Source organism: Nipponia nippon, unplaced genomic scaffold, assembly GCF_047370975.1.
Source record: "Nipponia nippon isolate SJK-2023a ecotype South Korea unplaced genomic scaffold, ASM4737097v1 scaffold_5, whole genome shotgun sequence".
Taxonomy (NCBI): domain Eukaryota; kingdom Metazoa; phylum Chordata; class Aves; order Pelecaniformes; family Threskiornithidae; genus Nipponia; species Nipponia nippon.
Genome location: NW_028262369.1, coordinates 70,188,277 through 70,207,710, shown reverse-complemented (window position 1 = coordinate 70,207,710; position 19,434 = coordinate 70,188,277). Strand labels below are relative to the sequence as shown.

The following is a 19,434-nucleotide window of genomic DNA, read 5'->3' as shown; positions in this document are numbered from 1 at the left end:
ACAAGAGACAGTTAGAAAATACCAAGTGCAAGCCTTCCAACCATCTCACCCTGACACTTAAAAGACCCGCCTTCACTGCCTCTCTGGTAAGAGAACCATTTGCCACTTTATTCTTTCTGCCTTAGATCTAAGACACCTACGAATCTCTGAAAAGAAACTCTACAGAATGCATTCAGCAGCTTTTTGTGGCATACTCTTGGTCAGCATTCTGTTAGTTAGCAAGAGTGAACATAAAACTGAATCTTAAACCTTTGTCTGTCAATAAAACTGATAAAACAGCAAAACAAGCATTGCGATGCAGCATATACGACTCATGCTCTGCCCTCTAAATACTGTTTTCTTTAAATCCATTCAAACTCAACTTTTAAACAGACTAGAATCCATACCATTCAGCCCATATCACCACAAAACCACTAGTATCTGAATGAACTGTATGTGCTTAACCTCACGATTCAATGATCTCAGATCTGACTGTGTATTTTTATATCCACACAGGGAAGAGAATACTTTCTTGGTAGGTAGTTATGAAGTTATCTTTCTCAGATAAATCATGCCTTTTGTTTAAGATACAAGGCATGCTTATAAAAGTAATCTATCTGGCAAAGGAAATTTTAATTTTTATTTCTCAGAGGCTGTAAGTTTCAAACCCACAAAATTATTGCAATTAGAACAGATGCACCACCTATGCACTATATTTAAGCCTGTAAATACAGGGAGCACACCAAAACAATATTTAACCGCTTCTGTCTTTTTCTCCCACTTTACTAAATTAAAGACACAACTGACACAACAAGCAAGCCGAATAATAATTTTTTTTTTTTTTTTACACCACTTACATGGGAGGACAGGCTGGAGGACTGCCGGAACAACTCTGAAAAAAGTGAGACAGCCATAGTTTCTAAAGTTCCAGGAAAAGTACTGCCCTTTGTACTGTGGTCTGTATCGTCACATGACTTACAAAAAGTACGTTGTAATGAAGTAATAAGCTGTGGTCATAATGCAGCAGTTTCTACTCCACCTATCATGGTTCCAGTTTCAGAAAATTAGTTATTACAGTGCTCGTGAGAAAAATTGGTAAACAATCCACAAAGGTAACCAGATTTTGGTTTTGTTTGAAGGGGACACACTAGGCGGCACAGCCAGGACTTTCGAGCATAGAGCACAGCTCAGTATATTTGCTCCCATACATAAATCCTAATTAAAAGACAGTGAGGGAAGGGTGAATCAAGTATATCTTCCCATTTAAAAATATCTCAGTCCAACTGTCCTGCTGTGTCACCAGATCCTCCACAACTTACCTCCTTTCTCTGAAGTCCCTCTTCAACTCACCCTAGCCTATTTTTAACATGCACTTTCATGGAAGACTATTTCCTAAATTAAAAGAAAGTCAACTATCGGCACCAAATTCACTAGCAGTACTCAGTGAATACAGGGAACTGAAAGGCTAAACATTCCTTTGCAATCATTTATGTAGTATACTTCCCCATTTACGAGAGAATTTAAGCAATAATTAACTTATGGCATTTTCACCCTCTGAAGTATAGAACTCCGCCTTCAATGGTAAGGTTCCCAGTATGGTCTGCTGGTCACCAGTATCTTCCTTGCAGCAGGAAATACATGATCAGCCATCAGTACAGCTACCAGACTCTCTGAAGCTTGTGAAGTCAGCATTATGAAGAGAGACAAGTCAGGAGAGCCGAAATTTGTTGAAATTTTTGCAATGAAAACAATAATCCATTGATTTCAACCTATATAAATAGGTTTATATAAGTTTTTATATAACCTTTATATAACCTTATATAACCTTTATAAACTCAAAATTATAACATACCCTTCAACAGAATGAGGCACACAAATTCCTTCCAAAAGACACACGCTACTAACAGTTCAGAAAATGCGTCTGACTTATTTCACTGGCACGAGTTGTCCTTTTATCCAAAGGCTGGGAGCAGCACAGAGGGACACCACAAGCACTATCTGATCTTCAGGTCCAAAATGGTTCTGTCTCCATGTCATCCCATGCCTCAGCGTCTGTCTCCCTGCATCAGTTCCTCTGTCTTAACTGAATCAAGACTCCAGTTGCAGTTTGAAAGAGGAAGCATGCTGTGATCAGCACTGTGTGAAAAATATTTACGGACAAGACCAAGCCTTTCCAGATAGAGGCTTCTCCCATCATGCAGCAGTGTCAAGGACCAGCCCTCTTGGCACTGTTCTTCCTCTTTGTCTTTACTGTTCCACTTCTTATTTCTTCCTCTCTTGCCCTTCCCCAAAGTGTTCCTGTCCTTTTGTTAACTTACAGTCTCTCCAATTTCTCTCAGCTCCCCTGCATCCTGGTTCTGTTCCTCTGGCTTCCTCTAGAACTGTCTCAATGACCCAATCTATTCCTTGTATAGCAGCCTGCCAAAAATTCATGTCTCCCAGAAATGCTGTTCTTGAGGAAGTGAAAATGCTGAGGCTACTGGTTACTCAGCAACTGTAGTGACTGTGGCCTCTGCTGGCACAAGGCAGGATACACAGCTCCTGCACATAAACTGATAGTCAGGAGGGACGAAATACCAGAGACTTGTGGATGTTACAAACCCCACTTTAAGATCATGATCTTCCCAAGATACCAACTTCCTCAACAGAAAGATTCTTTTTACATTAGTTCCACTTAAATCTGTCTAAACAAGCGTGACACGAGTCACAACCCTTCTTGAATTCTGTAAGCGGAGAGAATGCACGTGCACATATGCTTCTGTATGCCATCAGTAAGCCTCAACAGAAACCAACCACATTTTGTTTGTTTGTTTGAGGCTGGGTTCTTTCTGGCACAGTTCTGTATGACTAGAGTTACACTGAAGGTGTACAGTGTGGACAGCAAGGTGTGATGAATATCTAAGTTGTGTAAAAACCACCCACTCTCCTCCAAGACTTTCAAACTGGTATCTTACAGTACACCACAGGAGATCACACAGAAACATCCAACAACCTTGCTGAATGGCAGCTGCAGTTATAGTGCTAAGCCTACCCTGCCTTTGGGCTTGTGCTGACAGAGTACCTCTGCATGCACCTAAGTATCACAGTGTGCAGCCATATAAACACAACCCTCAACACACACAAGCAAGATATTCACACTGAATACTGTAAGTCATGGTAGGGTAAACTGTGTTTGAACAAACCTTATCATGAGCGAGGGAGACTTTACCAGTCTTTTATACTTCACAAGTGTGGATCCCTCTCCCCAGGGAACTCAAGGCAGAAGTCAGCTAAGACTCTTCTGGCTGCCTTTCCCTACCTATGATTTAACTGGAGATTGCCCAGGCAGAAGCCTCTACAGAGAAAGTAAGATAACATGATGATGTTCTCTGTCTACCAAACTTAAAAATGAAAAGAAGCTCCCACAAAACAAGGTCAAAATTGTTGTCAGTGTTTACTCCGTACTGATAAAAATTCAATTGTTACCTAAACATACAAGAGTGCAACAACTCTGAACAGTAATTAATTGTTACCCAATTGCGAGCCAGAAACTTCATGATTCTATCACAATATGTTATATATTCTACTAACAGACAAAACATTTTCTATCTGTGGCACAAATGTGACTTCAAGTGTGGCAGCCATACTGACTCAGAAGACTCAAAATGCGATGGGTCGCACAACTGTCAATTCATCATGATAAAAAGTGACCATTATGTTCTGGCAAACTGGCTGCATTTCAGTGCTCTGTATGATGCAAAACTCCCCTCCTAAAAATCCTGGATAGTGCAAGCTAAAAATTGCATCCAACAGGACTAGACAGCACTCTTTCAAATCTTCACCCTAACTTATGGCTAGTAATCCTATGTAACAATCAGTGTTTTGCTGAAATAAACTGTTTCACTTCAGCTTAAACTCTGAGGCAGTTAAAACCCCACTGATTCACGTAGCCCAAAAAAGTGCAGGGGCCAGTCAGAAACAAGGATAAGCCTTAGCCCAGTACATAATTTTTCTCTCACCAAGCTCTCTAAAAGAAGTACGAATTTAATGCAGTAACAAACAGGAAGGACACAGACATACATAGTAAATGCTCATAACAAAACAACATGACATTATTTCAGTTAACTCACAAAATGCTCTGTTAGAAGCTTAATCAACAAGGAGCCTTGTTTCTCATATGGCCACATATGAGAAACAACAATCAGAAAATTTAATGCTTAACAAAGTTAATCAATCTGATAAACCTATACAGATACACTGCTGAATGCCATATTTCATAGCGTGCAAACCTTCTACCCTAACTTTTCTTCCCAGAAGTGATGGGGAAATGAAAGTTCACAAGGTTTCACAGAGGGAATACTACACAGCATTTTGGCTTTACTCAGTTTTGGAAAAATCACATTGTACATGAGGTTTATGTTAGCCATTAGGCAATATCAGTGTGCACTGTGGAAAGAATTAGTGATTTCAGTAACTAACTTGTTCTCCATCAAGTGAAATGTAATTTAAATTAGAGATGGAAGAAATCCTTTTCCACTTACTAAAGCTTTCTCCTCTTCATTCACACCTTTGTCTTTCTCTGTGAACACAGCTAGTGGATTTAGAGGCAGGATTTAGAATTGTTAGCCTGCAAAATAAAACACGATGAGCCTAAACCAGACCACTAACAATCCTGGTTCAGATAGGGAAGGCTACATGCAACCCTTATGCTGTCAGAAAAATACTTCTATATCTGCAGTCTGTGAAGGTACAAAAATATTTAACATGATAGAAGCATGCTTCTCCCAACGCTGATAACTCTGAATATATAGATGATGTAAACAGCTGGCACATGGATTGTTTTAATTGTGCCTCCTCCAGTTTCACAGTTTGTTTGGCAAAAAATTTATGAGGCCTTGCCTTGAAGATAACAGTTCCTCAGGATTCTGGGTAACTGCCTTAAAACAGGTAGTGTGGTGAATTGCATTTAAATGAGATGTGCTGATAAAAGGATGTATTTTAAAAGCCTCAATGTTGCTGTGAAGGAGGAGGGTCTTTAGGTATTGGGAAGATAAATTTTCTTCTTAAGGTATATGCTGGTTGGGGCATCTGCTTCTTTGTCCCCCAGCGGTCAACACGTCTGCCCACATCTTCATTAACTTCTGTGAGAATCGACAAAATATCTTCACCCCTACAGCCAGAAGGAGAGCAACAATAAAAAAATGACTTATTAATGAGCAGATGGCACTCCACTTAACACCTCCCCGATCACCCAGAAGATACGGTATAAACATTTAAAACACAAAAAAGAAAACACATCTTTTTCTCCAAATTTCTCCTCTTTTGTTCTCATTTGAGTCATATTAAAAACAAAAGACCTTTTCTTACTCTGTCTTGCTTGATTCAACAGTAAAAAAAAGTAATGGAATAAAATACTTTTACCTAAATCCACTCCAGAAAAAAAGGGCTCTGCCTTAAAGAATATAGATGGGAGGTTTTGAAGTTTTTTACAATAAAATTCACATTCTCCAGATTATCTCTGTGGTACTAGCAGTGTTACTGTAAATTTATCAGTGGCAAGAAAACAAATCATCAGTTTAACTAATTTTGTCCAGCTCAGAACATGGGTTAGTGTTCCAATGTGAATTTGCCTTTGGAGAAAAAAAAAGGGGAAGTTCCTCCCATTTTTTCATGGAAGAGCTAAGCGCAGTATTTACCTTGGTACCAATAACTGTAGCTTGCTGCACAGGGCCTGAATATACCAAGCACCCTGTTCAATGTGCCGGAAGGAGACATATCCGTCAATTGTGGCCATGCCTAGGAGGAAATCAGCCTCTTCAGGAATACTTTCAGAAGGAGAAACACTCTGTTGCATGGAAGACAAGTCAGGAATTCGTGCATCAGCTTCAACATAGACAGGACGTTGTATCTCTTTACCCTGGCATGCTTGGATGAAGAAGAGTTTAGGTTTTTCAGCCAGCTGTGGACATTGTTTGGCAGTGAAGTGGGACATGATCATGCGGATTGATACAAGCTCCTCATCTTTCCCATAGATCGCTCCTGACTCTCCATGAGATAGAATACAACATATAAAACAGTCCCTGTCTTTGTGATCCTCCAAACGCTGCCAGGTTTCCATGACATTTTTAATCTGACAAGATGTCAGATTTTCGTAAGTCCTCACATCCAGACCAAGCCATGTGAATACTCGCTCCAGTTCCCCTGTAATCATAAGAAAGATAAAAGGAAAAATTGAGGCAGTAGAAAACCATCTTACGAAGTCACCATGCAAGCTAATCTGAACCAGGAAAGACCTTACACCCTGACACTTCTGCAGATTCATCCTTATACTAGTATCAACTAAAGGTTAACTGGAATAAAAAAAAGATGGCATCAGCTCAAACACAGAGTTCCTGGATTTTTCTAGACAAGTTTCAGAAAATACAATGACATTTTACAATGTATAATGACACGCTAAGTGAGCTCACAAATGACACCTGAAAATATAAGGAATCCCTGCCCCAAGTTTCAGATTAGATCTTTCAAATCCTTCCTCACATCATTATTTTCCAGTGGCAGTTTTGACTATTAGAGTTTCATACACAAGAGATAAATAGAATGAACAGAATAAAATAAGAAGTATGCACAGAGTTGCCTGATTATGGAATTTTGCATTATATTATGTAGAACGATGGTTTAATTTAGTTTTAATTCTTTATTATAGCTATAGATAAAGGCTAAGTAAAAAGAGATTCTTAAAATGATTGAAGAATGATCCAGCTGCATCAGAAACTCAGTGGTTACTCAGCCTTTAACCCTTCCTCTCCTAGGATACACAAATGACATACTTTAACTCATATCAAACATTTTACTCTTTAATAATATTAACTAACTAAAATTTAGACAATAAAATGTAGAGCAATACTAGACAATCAACTCATGGGGAAAGAGAAAGACTAATCCTCCAAAAATCTCACGTCAGTAAGTTACCAGCATCTTTGCAAGAACCCTTCCTCTCCTGAAGAGACCCATTGAAGTTAACATTATTAATAACAAGACAAAATCCTCTGTGTGGTCCATCCATTTTGTAGCTTGTCAACTTCTGTAGAAAGGAGAGGAAAAAAGCTTAGAGCCTCAATGAATTTATTCAACTTACTCATATTTCCTTAACATGTCTCAAAATTGGCATTCAAATATTAGAAGCACCTAAGGCTGTGTGTTACTTTTGAAAAGCCGGAACTCAGTAGTGCCTCCTTGTGTGAAAAGACATGGGTGAAGCCTCAAGCACACTGTCACCATACTATCAAACTGTAGAGTTTAGCAGCTGGGTTGGTCATGTGTATGCAAAAGGGAGGATTCAGCAGCCAAACTCTGCAATCTGACTTGGTGATGGAGACAGAAGTCCTCAACTGTTTCCAGTGTCACAACAATATTTTAACTTTAGATGGCAGAGGGTTCACAGTGGAACTATAGGATGTTAGACATCTGAGTTGGTTTTTTTCGAGAGTAGTGATGAATACCTGGAGCAGGACGTTCATACTGATCCACTGGAAAGGGATGCAAGCAGAACAGACACCTCAGAAGTGCATAAACCTGCCACACTACCAGTTTTGCTAAGACTTAAGAGTTACCTCCCACTCTTAAGAAAGAACATTTTAAAAACTGAAAAGTCACCAGAACTTCAAGTACCGTCTCTTCAAGTCCAACCTCAGGTTGAAATCAAAAACTCCCACCACTCCAGTTCCTTTGTGCTCATTAGAGAGAGCAACAAACACCTGCTTTTGTGCATTTTAGTAGAACAAAATTAAGGTAGCACTCCAAGCTCCTTCAACAGCAGCAAGAAGTACTTTTGCTACAGCAGTCTGAACATCAGGTGATGACCAGATATGTTATAGCACAGAACTTCAAGAACTTAAGTAGCTATAAACAAATGCAGCAACTTGCTCCCTCAATATCCATGCTTATCAGAAGGAAAAAGCCAGAGGGAGAATTCAGTGGTTACGCTGCTGTACAAGGTTAAAGAGTGCACATAAGGCTTCTAAGAAGAGATCTCACAAAAGGGATCTTTTCTCCTGTACCAAGATCTCTGGTTTATTGAGGAAGATTGTTACATGCCTGCAATAGCTTACTAAAAACTCTTGCCTTCTTTTATCCTTCTCACAAGGTCTTTGCATGCTACCCCTTATCACTTTTAATTTCAAGATGCCCTGAAGCTTTTTCTAAGCCAGATCCAGAAAGACAGAACTGTGAAGCTATGTTTGTCTCTGCGTCTTGCACATTCTGCTGCCACCTCCAAAATGCACAACTTAAGAAAATGCCAAACATTTTGCCTGTATCAGGAAGATAACCAGATGCACTGATGTGTGGATAACATCAAAGGTATTATGCCTGTTTTGCCTCTGCCACACCTTTCAATATTGGTAAGTTTCTGGTCTCCAATGTTAAAATATTCTCTGAAATGTTCCAGTTGATCAGACAACTCCGAAAACTTCATGAGACACACAGACATCTCACATGTCCTTGCATGATAAATGTCATTACAGGGATGAAGACCTCACACACCCAGGTATTCAAAAAGAAGGATTTAAGAGATTGTCTCAAACCTTGGATTCATTTTCAACACTTCTGAATTCTCCAGGCAGCTCCAGGTTCATTTCAGAGAAACCTTGTGTAAGATTAGCTGCTTTGTTATCTAGGAAAAAAAAAACCAGCATAGATATTTACGAAGAGAAATCCAGTATTGGTGGATGTAGCAAAAAGGAGTTTAGCTGCAATACAGCACTTTTCATATTTGAAATACCGTTTCACTGAAAGGAATGATTCCTCCATATGAAATAGCATCATCATGTTCAAAGGATCTATTCCGAACATGTCTCCAGTAATTTTTATTATATATATTTTTGTGACCAAGGCAAGGTTTCTATTTGTATTGGCATTGTGGCACAAAGATATCCATGGTACAAAGATAAATTCTACGTGAGACATTCAAATGAATTTTTCATTTGGCAATCAGCTTAGAAATAAACTGTATTATAAGAAGGATCTCCAATGTTACTAATGAAGTACCCATTATGGATTTTTTTTCTCCTGAATCACTGATAATAACTCTTAGACCAACTTTCAGAGCAAGGCTGCATTGACAGAGCTTGAAAGTGGAAAAGAGCTGACAGATGTTGTACTGCTATACTTTGCAACTGGTCAATTTGATGTGGAGTCACAAAGATAGATGCAAACTGCCCACTGTTACTTGTATAGAATCTTTTCAGAGACCTGATCCAAAATGTAGCTCTATTTATTGCTGCTTTATTTACTTCTCCTTCTGAATGCCCTAAAGTGCTTGTCTCCTTTTGTACAAGTCATACACTATTTAACGCATTCAAAACATCCATCTCTACCAAGCAACACTCCCAGGCTCTCCAACATAACGAGCAAAAGAAGTCAGAGGTAAAATCCTGCACCCAAAAAATTAACATCTCAGTTTTATAAACAGTCATAGTGTCCCATTCTCTTGTTCTCCCAGGGATATTTAAAGAGAAAACTTGGTTTTTTGTTTTCAGGAAAGAAATAATCTTTTTGCTTCTAATCAGACCAGCCCTTATTTCACTTCCCAGAAAGCACATTAGTTAGTTTCTAGTAAATGACTGACAAAGTACACAGGATTTGCCAGTTTGCTCTTGCGTCTTTTGTATAAGAGCAGAAATCCTTCAAATCTATTTGTGCAGAAAGCAAAAGACCCTTCCAAGAAGGCAGCAAGGTAAGTGTGTTGCATTAAACCAAATGCTAGAAATTTCCCAGAGAAAGTAAATGGATGCAACATTAAACATAAAGGTAATAGAAAACAAACATATTTTCAGAAATTCTTACCATTGGTATTAGAACCGACAGATTTGATCGAGGTCTCCTATTTTTTGAGTGGGGAGAATACCATATGAAAAATCATTATTATATATAATAAGTTTTCAGAGTGATTTTAGCAAAATAGGCTTAATACAAAGTTCTTTAAGTAGTGAGTAGGAAAAATACTGAATACCTAAGAGCAGCAAAGCATTTAATAATGAACTTACAAAAGACTTCCCCACTTACAGCAAATCTCACTGTCCTGGTTTCAGCTGGGATAGAGTTAATTTTCGTGTTGGTAGCCGGTAAGGGGCTGTGTTTTGGGTTTAGGATGAGAACAATGTCGATGATGCACTGATGCTTTGGTTCTTGCTAAGTAGTGCTAAGCTGTTGCTAAATAGGTGCTAAGTGGCGCTCATACTGGTCAAGGACTTTTCAGCTTCCCCTGCTCTGCCGGGTGCACAAGAAGCTGGGAGGGGACACAGCCGGGGCGGGTGGGGAGGGGGGAGTGGGGTGCTGACCCAGACTGGCCAAAGGGTTATTCCATACCATATGACGTCATGCTCAGTATATAAGCTGGGGGAAGAAGAAGGAAGGGGGACATTGGGTATGATGGCGTTTGTCTTCCCAAGTAACCGTTAAGCATAATGGAGCCCTGCTTTCCTGGAGATGGCTGAACACCTGCTTGCCGATGGAAAGTAGTGAATGAATTCCTTGTTTTGCTTTGTTTGCATGCATGGTTTTTGCTTTGCCTGTTTAACTGTTCTAATTTATTTTACTTCAATTATTAAACTGTTCTTATCTCAACCCACGAGTTTTCTCCCTTTTACCCTTCTGATTCTCTCCCCCATCCCACTGGTGGGGAGCGAGCGAGCGGCTGCGTGGTGCTTAGTTTCTGGCTGGGGTTAAACCACGACACTCACAGAGCTGGAAACAACTATATTTTCTCTTAAGGATAAATGGAAACAGCAAAGAATTTTCTTTCCTCTCTAAATGATCCTCTCACTATAGGGGTAGGCAGTCACTATAAACAAAATAAAGGTCCCAACATAGTCCCATATCAATTTTCTTGGATAGCAAATTATTTGAGTATAAATCGTTATAACTAGTGATTCTAGTCCTGCCCAAGAGACATCTTCTAGCAGTTAAGTGTCAATGGTATATTATACAGCATGGAAAGAGTATATAAACTCTCATCACTTTAAAGAAAAAATCAAACATGATTATCAAGATTATGGAAACAGTCTCTTAGTCTGTTCTAAAAATTCTTTTAAATCTATGTTTTCTTAATAAAACCACATTCATTTTCTTACTGTGCCAAGTGCCATGCACAAAGGCTTCCCCAAACCCTCTGCACATGTAGAGCAAATATATCTCAAAGCAGCAGTAATGCAAACCCTTCTGATACCAAATAGCTCATTTTCCTCAGCTCTTGCCTACTAGAACTTCACTTCTGGGAAGTATCCTTAGGAAGATCACTGGTTTTCCTCATTCATAACTGGTTTAAAACTCCCTCCCTTCCTCTCCGCTTCCTCCAAAAAGACATCAGTTATAGCCCTGATAAGTTTCCCAATCTGATTCATCATGCACCTGCAGGAGGGGTTTAACTGATCAAGGACCATTACATTGAGAAAATGGGACCGCTTCCTTTAGCGGCAGCAGTCTGAACTGATCATCAAAGTATGGTGTTAGCCTTTAGAGATAGGGTAGTGTTGATCAGCTGAAACTTTAAAAATCAGCACCAACTGACTGACCCACTCTCTACAAGGCACCCGTCTAGCTCTTTCTCTCACTCATCTCTCTTCCTAACATTATTTTTTCCCCAGTTGCACATGACCAATAGTAGTATTTCTGACTTCCACTATTTGATACTATATGCAGCTGTGTTTCTTACATGCTGAACAAATATGCTTCTTCCCTTCCTAAACCAAGTAAGAAGAGTCAGCAAAAAATCTCACAGCCAGTACGGTTTCAAAATAAAGGCAAGAAAAAAACCCAACTCCCCAAACCACTAAAACCCAAGTTGGCAGTATGTACTCCAGTATACCTGTGGGGAAGTGAATACTCTGATGCCTCCAGTGTGAGACAGTGAAGATTCCTTGACTGGCAGAGTGTTCTCCTGCTGAGGCAGAGACACTAAGAGCAGAAAGAGACAAAATGAGAGAAGCCAAGTGCCTTTTACCAGTACGAATCTGCACGTTAGGCAAATGCATATCTATACTTACTGAAGGATTGAAATATGCTCAGAAAGCATGGCGGAATGGAACTCATGAAATGCTGAGTGCCCTTGCACCTACTGCGGAGACGTAGCTTTGTACTTCCCAGAATTTGTTTCCCAGTGTTTAAATAAATGGAAACAGAACTTTGTCCCCAGTATGCTTACAGTCACTCTACAGGACGTTAAATGAAGGACTATTACAAACTGCAGTATAACCCCTGATAACGTGAATCATGCATTTCATAATAAAGACTACCACGTATCAGACACACACGCACGCACACACACGCAATTTGCCTCGCCAGCTTATTAGCAGGCAACTGCCCTGTTGTAGTGTATGTCCTTTTACAGGACAGTCATTGTCACCTCAGTACTATTAATGGGGAAATGGAGAAGTGCGACATGATTATAAAGAGATTTTCAGTTTCCCAGCCTGTTCTGTATGTGCTGGACTGCTCTCTGTGGCCTCAGATATTCCAGCACATCCCTACTGGAATTCAGCTAGGAAGTAATGCAAGGTAGGCGCTGCTATGCCAAATTTGTGTGTGAAGACAAGCGATCCCACTTGAGCTCCTGTTCCAGCAATGCACACATAGGACCTTGAGGTTCAGTTGCCCAGACCCTTGTAGTGCTCCCAGCACTTTAGCAAACCTACTCCCTGACTCTGAATTTCTCACCTTTTGCCCTTTTGTAGCAGTTTATCGTTTCCAGTAGATCAGGTGAAACTCTCATACAGACTCCCTCCAGCATCTGTACATTGTTTTCAGTTAAAAGGCCCTGTCTTTCCAGTAAAATCAGCAATTCCAGAGCAGACTGACAGCCAAAAGGAGAGAGTAAAACATAGTTATTGTTCCTTAGAACTCAAAACCTGCCTCAGCCCTGTCTGCCTCAAACAATCACATTATCTGCTTTGCTTCCTACCAACAAGGTCCAAACAGTCAATTTTACATCACTGTGGGAGGTGGAAATCTTCCTCCATGGAAAGCTACTGGTTCTGTTATTATTTGATATGGTCTTGTTTAAAAAGATTCACCCAAACCATATTAATGACTCTTGGCTTTGAGAAGGCTTTATTGCTATGAAACAGTATCAATGACATACAGATGTGAATCTCCTTTGCACATGGCTCAAGCAGGGCAAAGATCTGATTTGTCACCTTTTTATGATCTAATGCAAGACTGTGGACTGTCAGTGATGCTTTTTGGCACAAACCACCAAATTCCACATTTATCTGTCAACAGCTTCCTCCTTGCTAACCCTATAAATACTGACCAGCCTAGCTGCAGATTATGCCCTATTCTGCCAAACACTTTTCACGCTTTTCCTCCTGTTTCCCCCCCTCCTTCTTCCTGTCCCACCATATACACATTTGGCTCTCTCCTCACATACAAGAGTTATCCGTCGCTTTGGAAGCCAGTTTTGCAGGAGGAATATGATATCCTTCAACATCTCATTGGTAATGTTCTCTGATAATTCATACAGCATCTGCCTGTAACAGAGATCCAGTGAGATAAAAGCAGAACAGAAGATGGTGTAGAAAATAAAAGCAATCTGAGAATTTAAAAATTGAAAGGGAAACAGTATGGCATAGATGCCAGTAACGGAGATAACAGAATCCCATTGCAACCTTACCTGTACAGAGACACTCTTCCTTTCTCATGCAGACATTCTTGCACTTTCTCCTTGGTATAACCAAGTTTCTTGAGCAAGGAGTGACATTTAATTCTGTATAAGAGTTCAGCTAGTAGGAAGGTATCTTCCTCATTCAGATATTCTTCAGCCATAAGAAGCTGAAAGATGTCCAATGCTGACTTCACTCTTTCTAGTTTTTTAAAGGGGAGCAAGTCAGTACAGAGAAATTTTAAAGCTGCTACATCTTCAGCCACCAGATTTTCATCAATGAGCAGAAGCTGCTGACGGAACTTCAAGCTGACATCATCCTCCATGTTGCTGGAACCAACAGTCTCTCTGCCAGAAAGTAGAAAGCAAAAGCAAGCAACACTTGCATCTTCAATACAACAATGCTTGTAATAAGATTTGATCCAACAGCTGTTTGGAAGCCCCGAATTCTCTGCAGAAGAGAAGTTTCCTTTTAAATAAATTTGAAACTTACTTCTTTCTCCAAACACAAGACTACAACAAAGACCAGATTTGGCAGAAGCTCTGAACAACCCAGTCTAAATTTGAAGTTAGCCCTGCTCTGAGCAGAAAGCTGGGCTAGATGACCTCAAGAGGTCCCTAAGTTCTTCTATTTCTTTCAAACATCTGCTATGTTCAGATCTTTGCTTCTCTCCATTGTAGGTGGGAAGAGTCCCTGCAGTAACTTATTACAACTCTCAGTGGAGAGAGCACAGTGGTTCACACATATCCCTTCATCTGCAGTCCAAGGGCTCATTCTTCTCTAGCTGTAGCAGGGAGGTGTTCCTCTGTTACAAGCCTGACACCCAAGCTGAAGCTGTGGCACATCCATCCACTCCCAGTCATATCTTGCTACCAGACTGTGTTTCACATTTGGCATAGAAAACCCTAAAGCCTCCCTTATAAGTAAACGTCAACTAAAATGTAATAGCACTCAGCACTCAGTCTAAATAGGCTCTGCACAAGCAACTCAATCTTACTGAAGTTTAATAGAGACTGATCACCCTGTGACTACACCAACTTCTTCCATGTAGCCTAGGCAGTTCTTTTCTGCCTGTGGAAGGTTATACAGGTAAAAAGGTACTTCAGTGCCTTCTGCCCAAATGGGCAGGTAGGTCTTTAATCTCTTGTTCAGAGCAGCTGGAAGCAGAAATGCTTTCTACATGAGGGAGCACAAGAAAAAATCAGGGAAGCGGAGTAGGGACAGAACCTCTGAATCCGAAGCCTTTGAAGCATCTGGGAGGACAGCTCAGCAGATAAACCACAGAGGATATCATAGCACATGGGGGCACAGAGAAGAGACTGTTCAATTTTTTGTGTTCAGAGACAGACAGACAGTATAATCCACAAGTCCAGATGCCCAGTTAGGAAACGAGGTTTGACAGAACCCAGGAATCCTGAATCGTGTCCTGTCCCTAAGTCACAAGTCAGAGCCTGTGCAAAAAAAAAAAGAGGTCAGATTGCTTTTTCCCGTATTCAAACTTACTCTCCCATAGCTCAATAATTGTTCTTCACATTCCTTCTCTCCTCATATGAAACCCCATGTGTTGTGACACCCTCTTCACTTAAACTGCTATCAAAAAGGTTCAAATCTCAGCCTGTTATCTATACACAGAAATTACTAATTCACAGTAAATCAGACTTTAAATTCATTTAGCTAAAAGCTACTCTAAAACCCTATCTAGATGCTTTAATCAACTAAAGTTAGCAGAATAACTTAGGTTAAACTGATTCCTGCCTAAACTAATCAGCCTATATAACCCAGGTTCAAACTGAATTATGACAATTCAAAATTTAAAGCCAATGATTTCAGCTAAATGAGTTAAAAAAATCATTGCTTTAGGAGAACAGGGCCAAGTTGTGCGTATGCCAGGTGTACATAGTTATTTCATCAGCAAATCAAACTGAAGCAAGATCCAGCACAAATTCCTTCATCTACCTTTAGAACAGTTTTCAAGTCTGTGTCACTGCCATTCTTGGACAGCTTTTTCACTCCAAACATTTCCTGCTTGAGTTTGGAATACCCTCAAGACCTCTCAATGTATGCTGCATTTACTAGCTGTCTGTAGTCTCTCTTCCCCCTATCTGTACTGAGGGCAGGCTGGGCTGGCCGGTTATCCCAGCGCTAACTACAGTGAAAGGAAATACTGCCGTCTCGCTGCCTGCTCATCCACTGCTCAGCTTACTGCTACGGTGGTTTTAGAATGCTCTACCACTTCATGCATTTTACAGTCCATTTATAAAACATCATGGTAAAGCAAAGAAGGAAAACGAGCAAACAATCCCTATTCCAGTAAAACAAGATGATGCTAAACACCCAGCACTAACACAGACGGAGCCCGGGACGTACCCGCTCCCCAGGTTTGCCGCGGCTCACCCTAACACTTACACCTAGAGCTAGCAGGACATTAGCAGGCAGAACACCGACACACAGAAAGGTGATGGATCAGCGTCTAATTTATGTTTTGTGATATATCCTTAGAGAAGGAAAATCACATAAAATAAGCAATGAGGATTATCAAACTACTATTTTTTTTTCCTTTAAAGTGTTATTGATTGGGGCACTGCCAGATTAAAAGATTTAAGAATAATGCAAAAACAGGCAGCAGAGGGCAATGCCGAGGCTCAGCCCACAGCCCCACACCCAAGAGGAGTACTCAGCTCCGGCCCCGCAGGCAGCCCCGATTCAGCTGCACAAGACTGGAAGAAAGGAGCGGGATTTAGGCTCCGGACTCGGGTCTGAAGCCTTCGTTCGTTCCCTCTCCCTTTCAGTCCCCCCTTTCTTACCTCTCACATGAATTCCGACCCCGTCGCGTCCCCCAGCAGCTAGTCTGGGGGCGGCGCTCAGCGCTTCCCGGTGTATTTCCCGGCCGGCCTCCAGCGGGTGCTGCGTGCGGAAGTGCTGAGTCACGGGCCCGGGCCTCCCTGCGGCGGGACGCGGAGCCTTGCGCCCCGCCGAAGCCCGGAACGGCCGCGCTGCCAGCCCGAGGCCGTGCAGGAAGGCGGCGGCATCCCCAGCAGCGGGGGCGGAAAGCGGGACAAAATCGATCCGGGGGACAGAGTTGCAGGCACGCCCGGGGAGCGCGACACCGCCCTTCCGCTGAGGCCGGGCCGGGGCTCTCCCAGCACTCGGCCTCGGGGCTTGCGAACCTCCTCCTGCCCGTCCCCCCGCCGAGGAACTCCGCTGGACAGTCGGAAAAAAGCAACCGACAACGCTGCCCGGATGAAATACAAGAAGCGACCAGTTACTCTTTTCGCTTTTGCTGTCAAGCCATTTTAAAGCAGGCTATGTCGCAGAAAAGCCCCAAACGTTTTTGGCAGATTTTTTTTCACTGACAAGAAGCTCGAGAGTGGTGCTTGTGGGAGAGGGCTTCAATGCCGTTTTTATGCGGGTCTGTCCCCCCTTACTTATCTGCAGTAAGGGGAGGAGGAGGAAGGTGAGCAGACCCGGCCCTGTGCTGGTGCCTCGGGGCTTTCAGCATCTCCGGTGACACCTGTATCCCCCCACACCGTCGGGTCAGGGGAGCCAGAATGGGAAGAGTCTCCTTGCTCATGCCAAAGAGCAGCTGTCCAACACGCAAACGATGGCCCAGTTATCTGCTGAAACTAGAAGGCTCGCTGTCTTTTATTCAGTCAGCTCGTTTTTATAGAGCTGTAGAACTTCACAGCCAAATTTAACAAGCCATAGAGGTCTACAAGAGGAGTCAACCAAGAATTTCGTTACTCTGTGGTCTGGAGGGAGACAGGGTCAAGCAGTCTGACTGCATGCAGAAACTTTCTTCAGAAAATCAGCTTGAAATCCAGCATTTATAATTTCATAGTAATCTAGTAGCAGTAGTAATAGTGATGCTATTTTAGTAATGGCACCGACTCGAATCACATTTCTTACGATGTTTCTACAAAACACTGAAAATACACTCTCACAGTAATGCACACTTGAAAATATGGCATGTACTGAAAGGCACAATCCACAAAAACAGAATTCCTACAAGACTTGCAATGTCTTACTGATTCTAATACAGAAGCTGAAAAAAAAAGACATTCTCCAAAACAGCCATAGAAAAGCTGTCAAATAACTCAGTACAGGAGATAGAGTTTAAATGGAACACAGTCAGATACACAGCAGATCATCCACACAGATGGGAGCTTCTGCTCAGCAACATCATCCTGCATGTCAGGAATGTAAAACTCTGGCTATCAGAAAAGAATTCTCAGAAACTGTCCTAAGAAGCTTCTCTGACTCGGGTATCTGTAACGGGAGTCATTGTTACTTCTTATGCAGAGTTGAAAGGGGAGATCAGTCATACAGCATGCTCCATCTACAACTGTCAACACCATAACTTCCTCTTGAACATAACTTTTTTTCTGGATAATGAGTTGGCAACCATTGTAAGACACGAGTATGTAACAGTACGAAGCGAACTGGATTTATGGCTCAGTCACGTCAACGTAGGTGGCTAAGAAAAATCATGCAACTTACTTAAGTCTGGAGCAAAACACCACAATCTCCTGCCTCATGGGTACACCTGAGCCACTGAAAGGCATCATCTATGTTCTGCCAATTCTCTTTTCCCTCTTCCATATATACAGCACATACAGAAGTACAACAAATGTTTACTGCAGTTATCAGAAAGCAAAACTGAAATTCAGTGCCATGGAGCAGTGAGTCTGACAGCCTTGTTCCAAGCACTGATAGAGTGAGCAGAGGAGTGGCTTGTTTTATCTTGTTCAACAGCACGTTCTGTAAACTAGACATTCTGGCAGTCTGTGACCATGAAATTTCACCAGCATGTCACTTTTTATGTTCCTGTGCTAACACCCTAAACTCATGATGGATCCAGAATGAATTCTTCTGCTTTTGGCTACTGAATGGAAGTTTGATAGCATTCGACCACTCTATCTGCAATACACGTACAACTTGATGCAACTCAGGCCCTGCATCCAGTCACTTTCCAGACTCAAATTTTAGGTGCACAGTACAGCAAGAACAGACAGTCCCTATCACGTGTACGGAGTGACACAAAAAGCTATGGGAGAACTGACACAACTTCTGGCAGCACAAAATTTCTGCGTGTTAATAACTACTGACTTCAGTGCTACTTTTCACTATGCAGTGAGTACAGGAAATCAATCTACCCACATGCCACTCTTGAAAGAGGTGTCAAGGCAGTAAACACTGCTTAGATGAATTATTACAGAATGAGTACTGCTATGGTTTAAGAATCTACTGAGGGTCAAGACATCAGTGTAGAAAATCAGTACCTGACATCCATGAATGCTGCACAATTCATGACATGTCCCCACAACTCTTTGGTCATTAGAGGGCTGTGATCACTTCCGACCCAAGCAGCCAGAAACAAAGAGACTCCCTTCCCTTTTCACTGCAAGGGTTATTTACAGGAGCCTTTACAGTTTTCAAAACAGCGTTTCTTCATCTTTTCGAAGGAAGGGACATGGACTGTACTTACTGTGTTGTGCACTAAGGTGAAGAACATGTAACACTTCATCACCCCCAAACCTACATTGTCACAAAACTATCAGAAACAGAATATATCCTATTGCTAATATTTTAAGTAAATAGTTGTATTTAGCATCACTCAAAAAACCCCAAAACAACCAACCCACAAAACCCCACCATATTGTTAGATTCTGGAATGATAGCCACTACTATTCTTACTTCCTTTCTCCCTTTTCTCCTGTCTTCTTTCTCCTTCCAATATTGATGCTGTATTTCTCCTCCAAATCTTCTTTTCCCTACTTGTTCTTCTCTTGGTTTTTCCTACCATTCCCCTTCTTGTTCCTGC

At 41.4% G+C, this 19,434-nt stretch overlaps 1 protein-coding gene across 6 annotated transcripts; it reads right to left on the bottom strand.

The window, feature by feature from the left end:
• Positions 1-3,984: 3,984 nt before the first annotated feature.
• CASP10 (caspase 10) lies at positions 3,985-19,424 on the bottom strand. Of its 6 annotated transcripts, none has more exons than XM_087732790.1 (10): positions 19,308-19,424; positions 13,625-13,960; positions 13,382-13,481; positions 12,670-12,805; positions 11,822-11,910; positions 9,802-9,838; positions 8,541-8,629; positions 6,928-7,039; positions 5,655-6,159; positions 3,985-5,128 (listed from the first exon to the last, which is right to left on the bottom strand). In XM_087732790.1, the coding sequence occupies exons 2-10, from the start codon at positions 13,936-13,938 to the stop codon at positions 4,966-4,968; spliced, it is 1,545 nt and encodes a 514-aa protein (XP_087588916.1). In that variant the 5' UTR covers positions 13,939-13,960; positions 19,308-19,424; the 3' UTR covers positions 3,985-4,965. The 6 variants fall into 6 exon arrangements, with proteins under 6 accessions (XP_087588916.1, XP_087588914.1, XP_087588911.1 ...); XM_087732788.1 differs by lacking the exon at positions 19,308-19,424 and adding an exon at positions 18,111-19,282; XM_087732785.1 differs by lacking the exon at positions 19,308-19,424 and adding an exon at positions 16,418-16,831 and having other exon boundaries at positions 13,625-14,063.
• Between the last annotated feature and the right edge of the window lie 10 nt (positions 19,425-19,434).

What these genes read in the sequence shown, in the direction of transcription:
- CASP10 (XM_087732786.1), bottom strand. Translation starts at nt 14,907, where the DNA reads ATGATATCCTCTGTGGTTTATCTGCTGAGCTGTCCTCCCAGATGCTTC. An exon ending in CAAAGGCTTCGGATTCAGAG is followed by an intron (nt 14,064 to 14,840) that starts GTTCTGTCCCTA and finishes TCTCTTCTGCAG; the next exon opens with AGAATTCGGGGCTTCCAAAC. An exon ending in TGTCGGTTCTAATACCAATG is followed by an intron (nt 8,630 to 9,801) that starts GTAAGAATTTCT and finishes TTTTTTTCCTAG; the next exon opens with ATAACAAAGCAGCTAATCTT.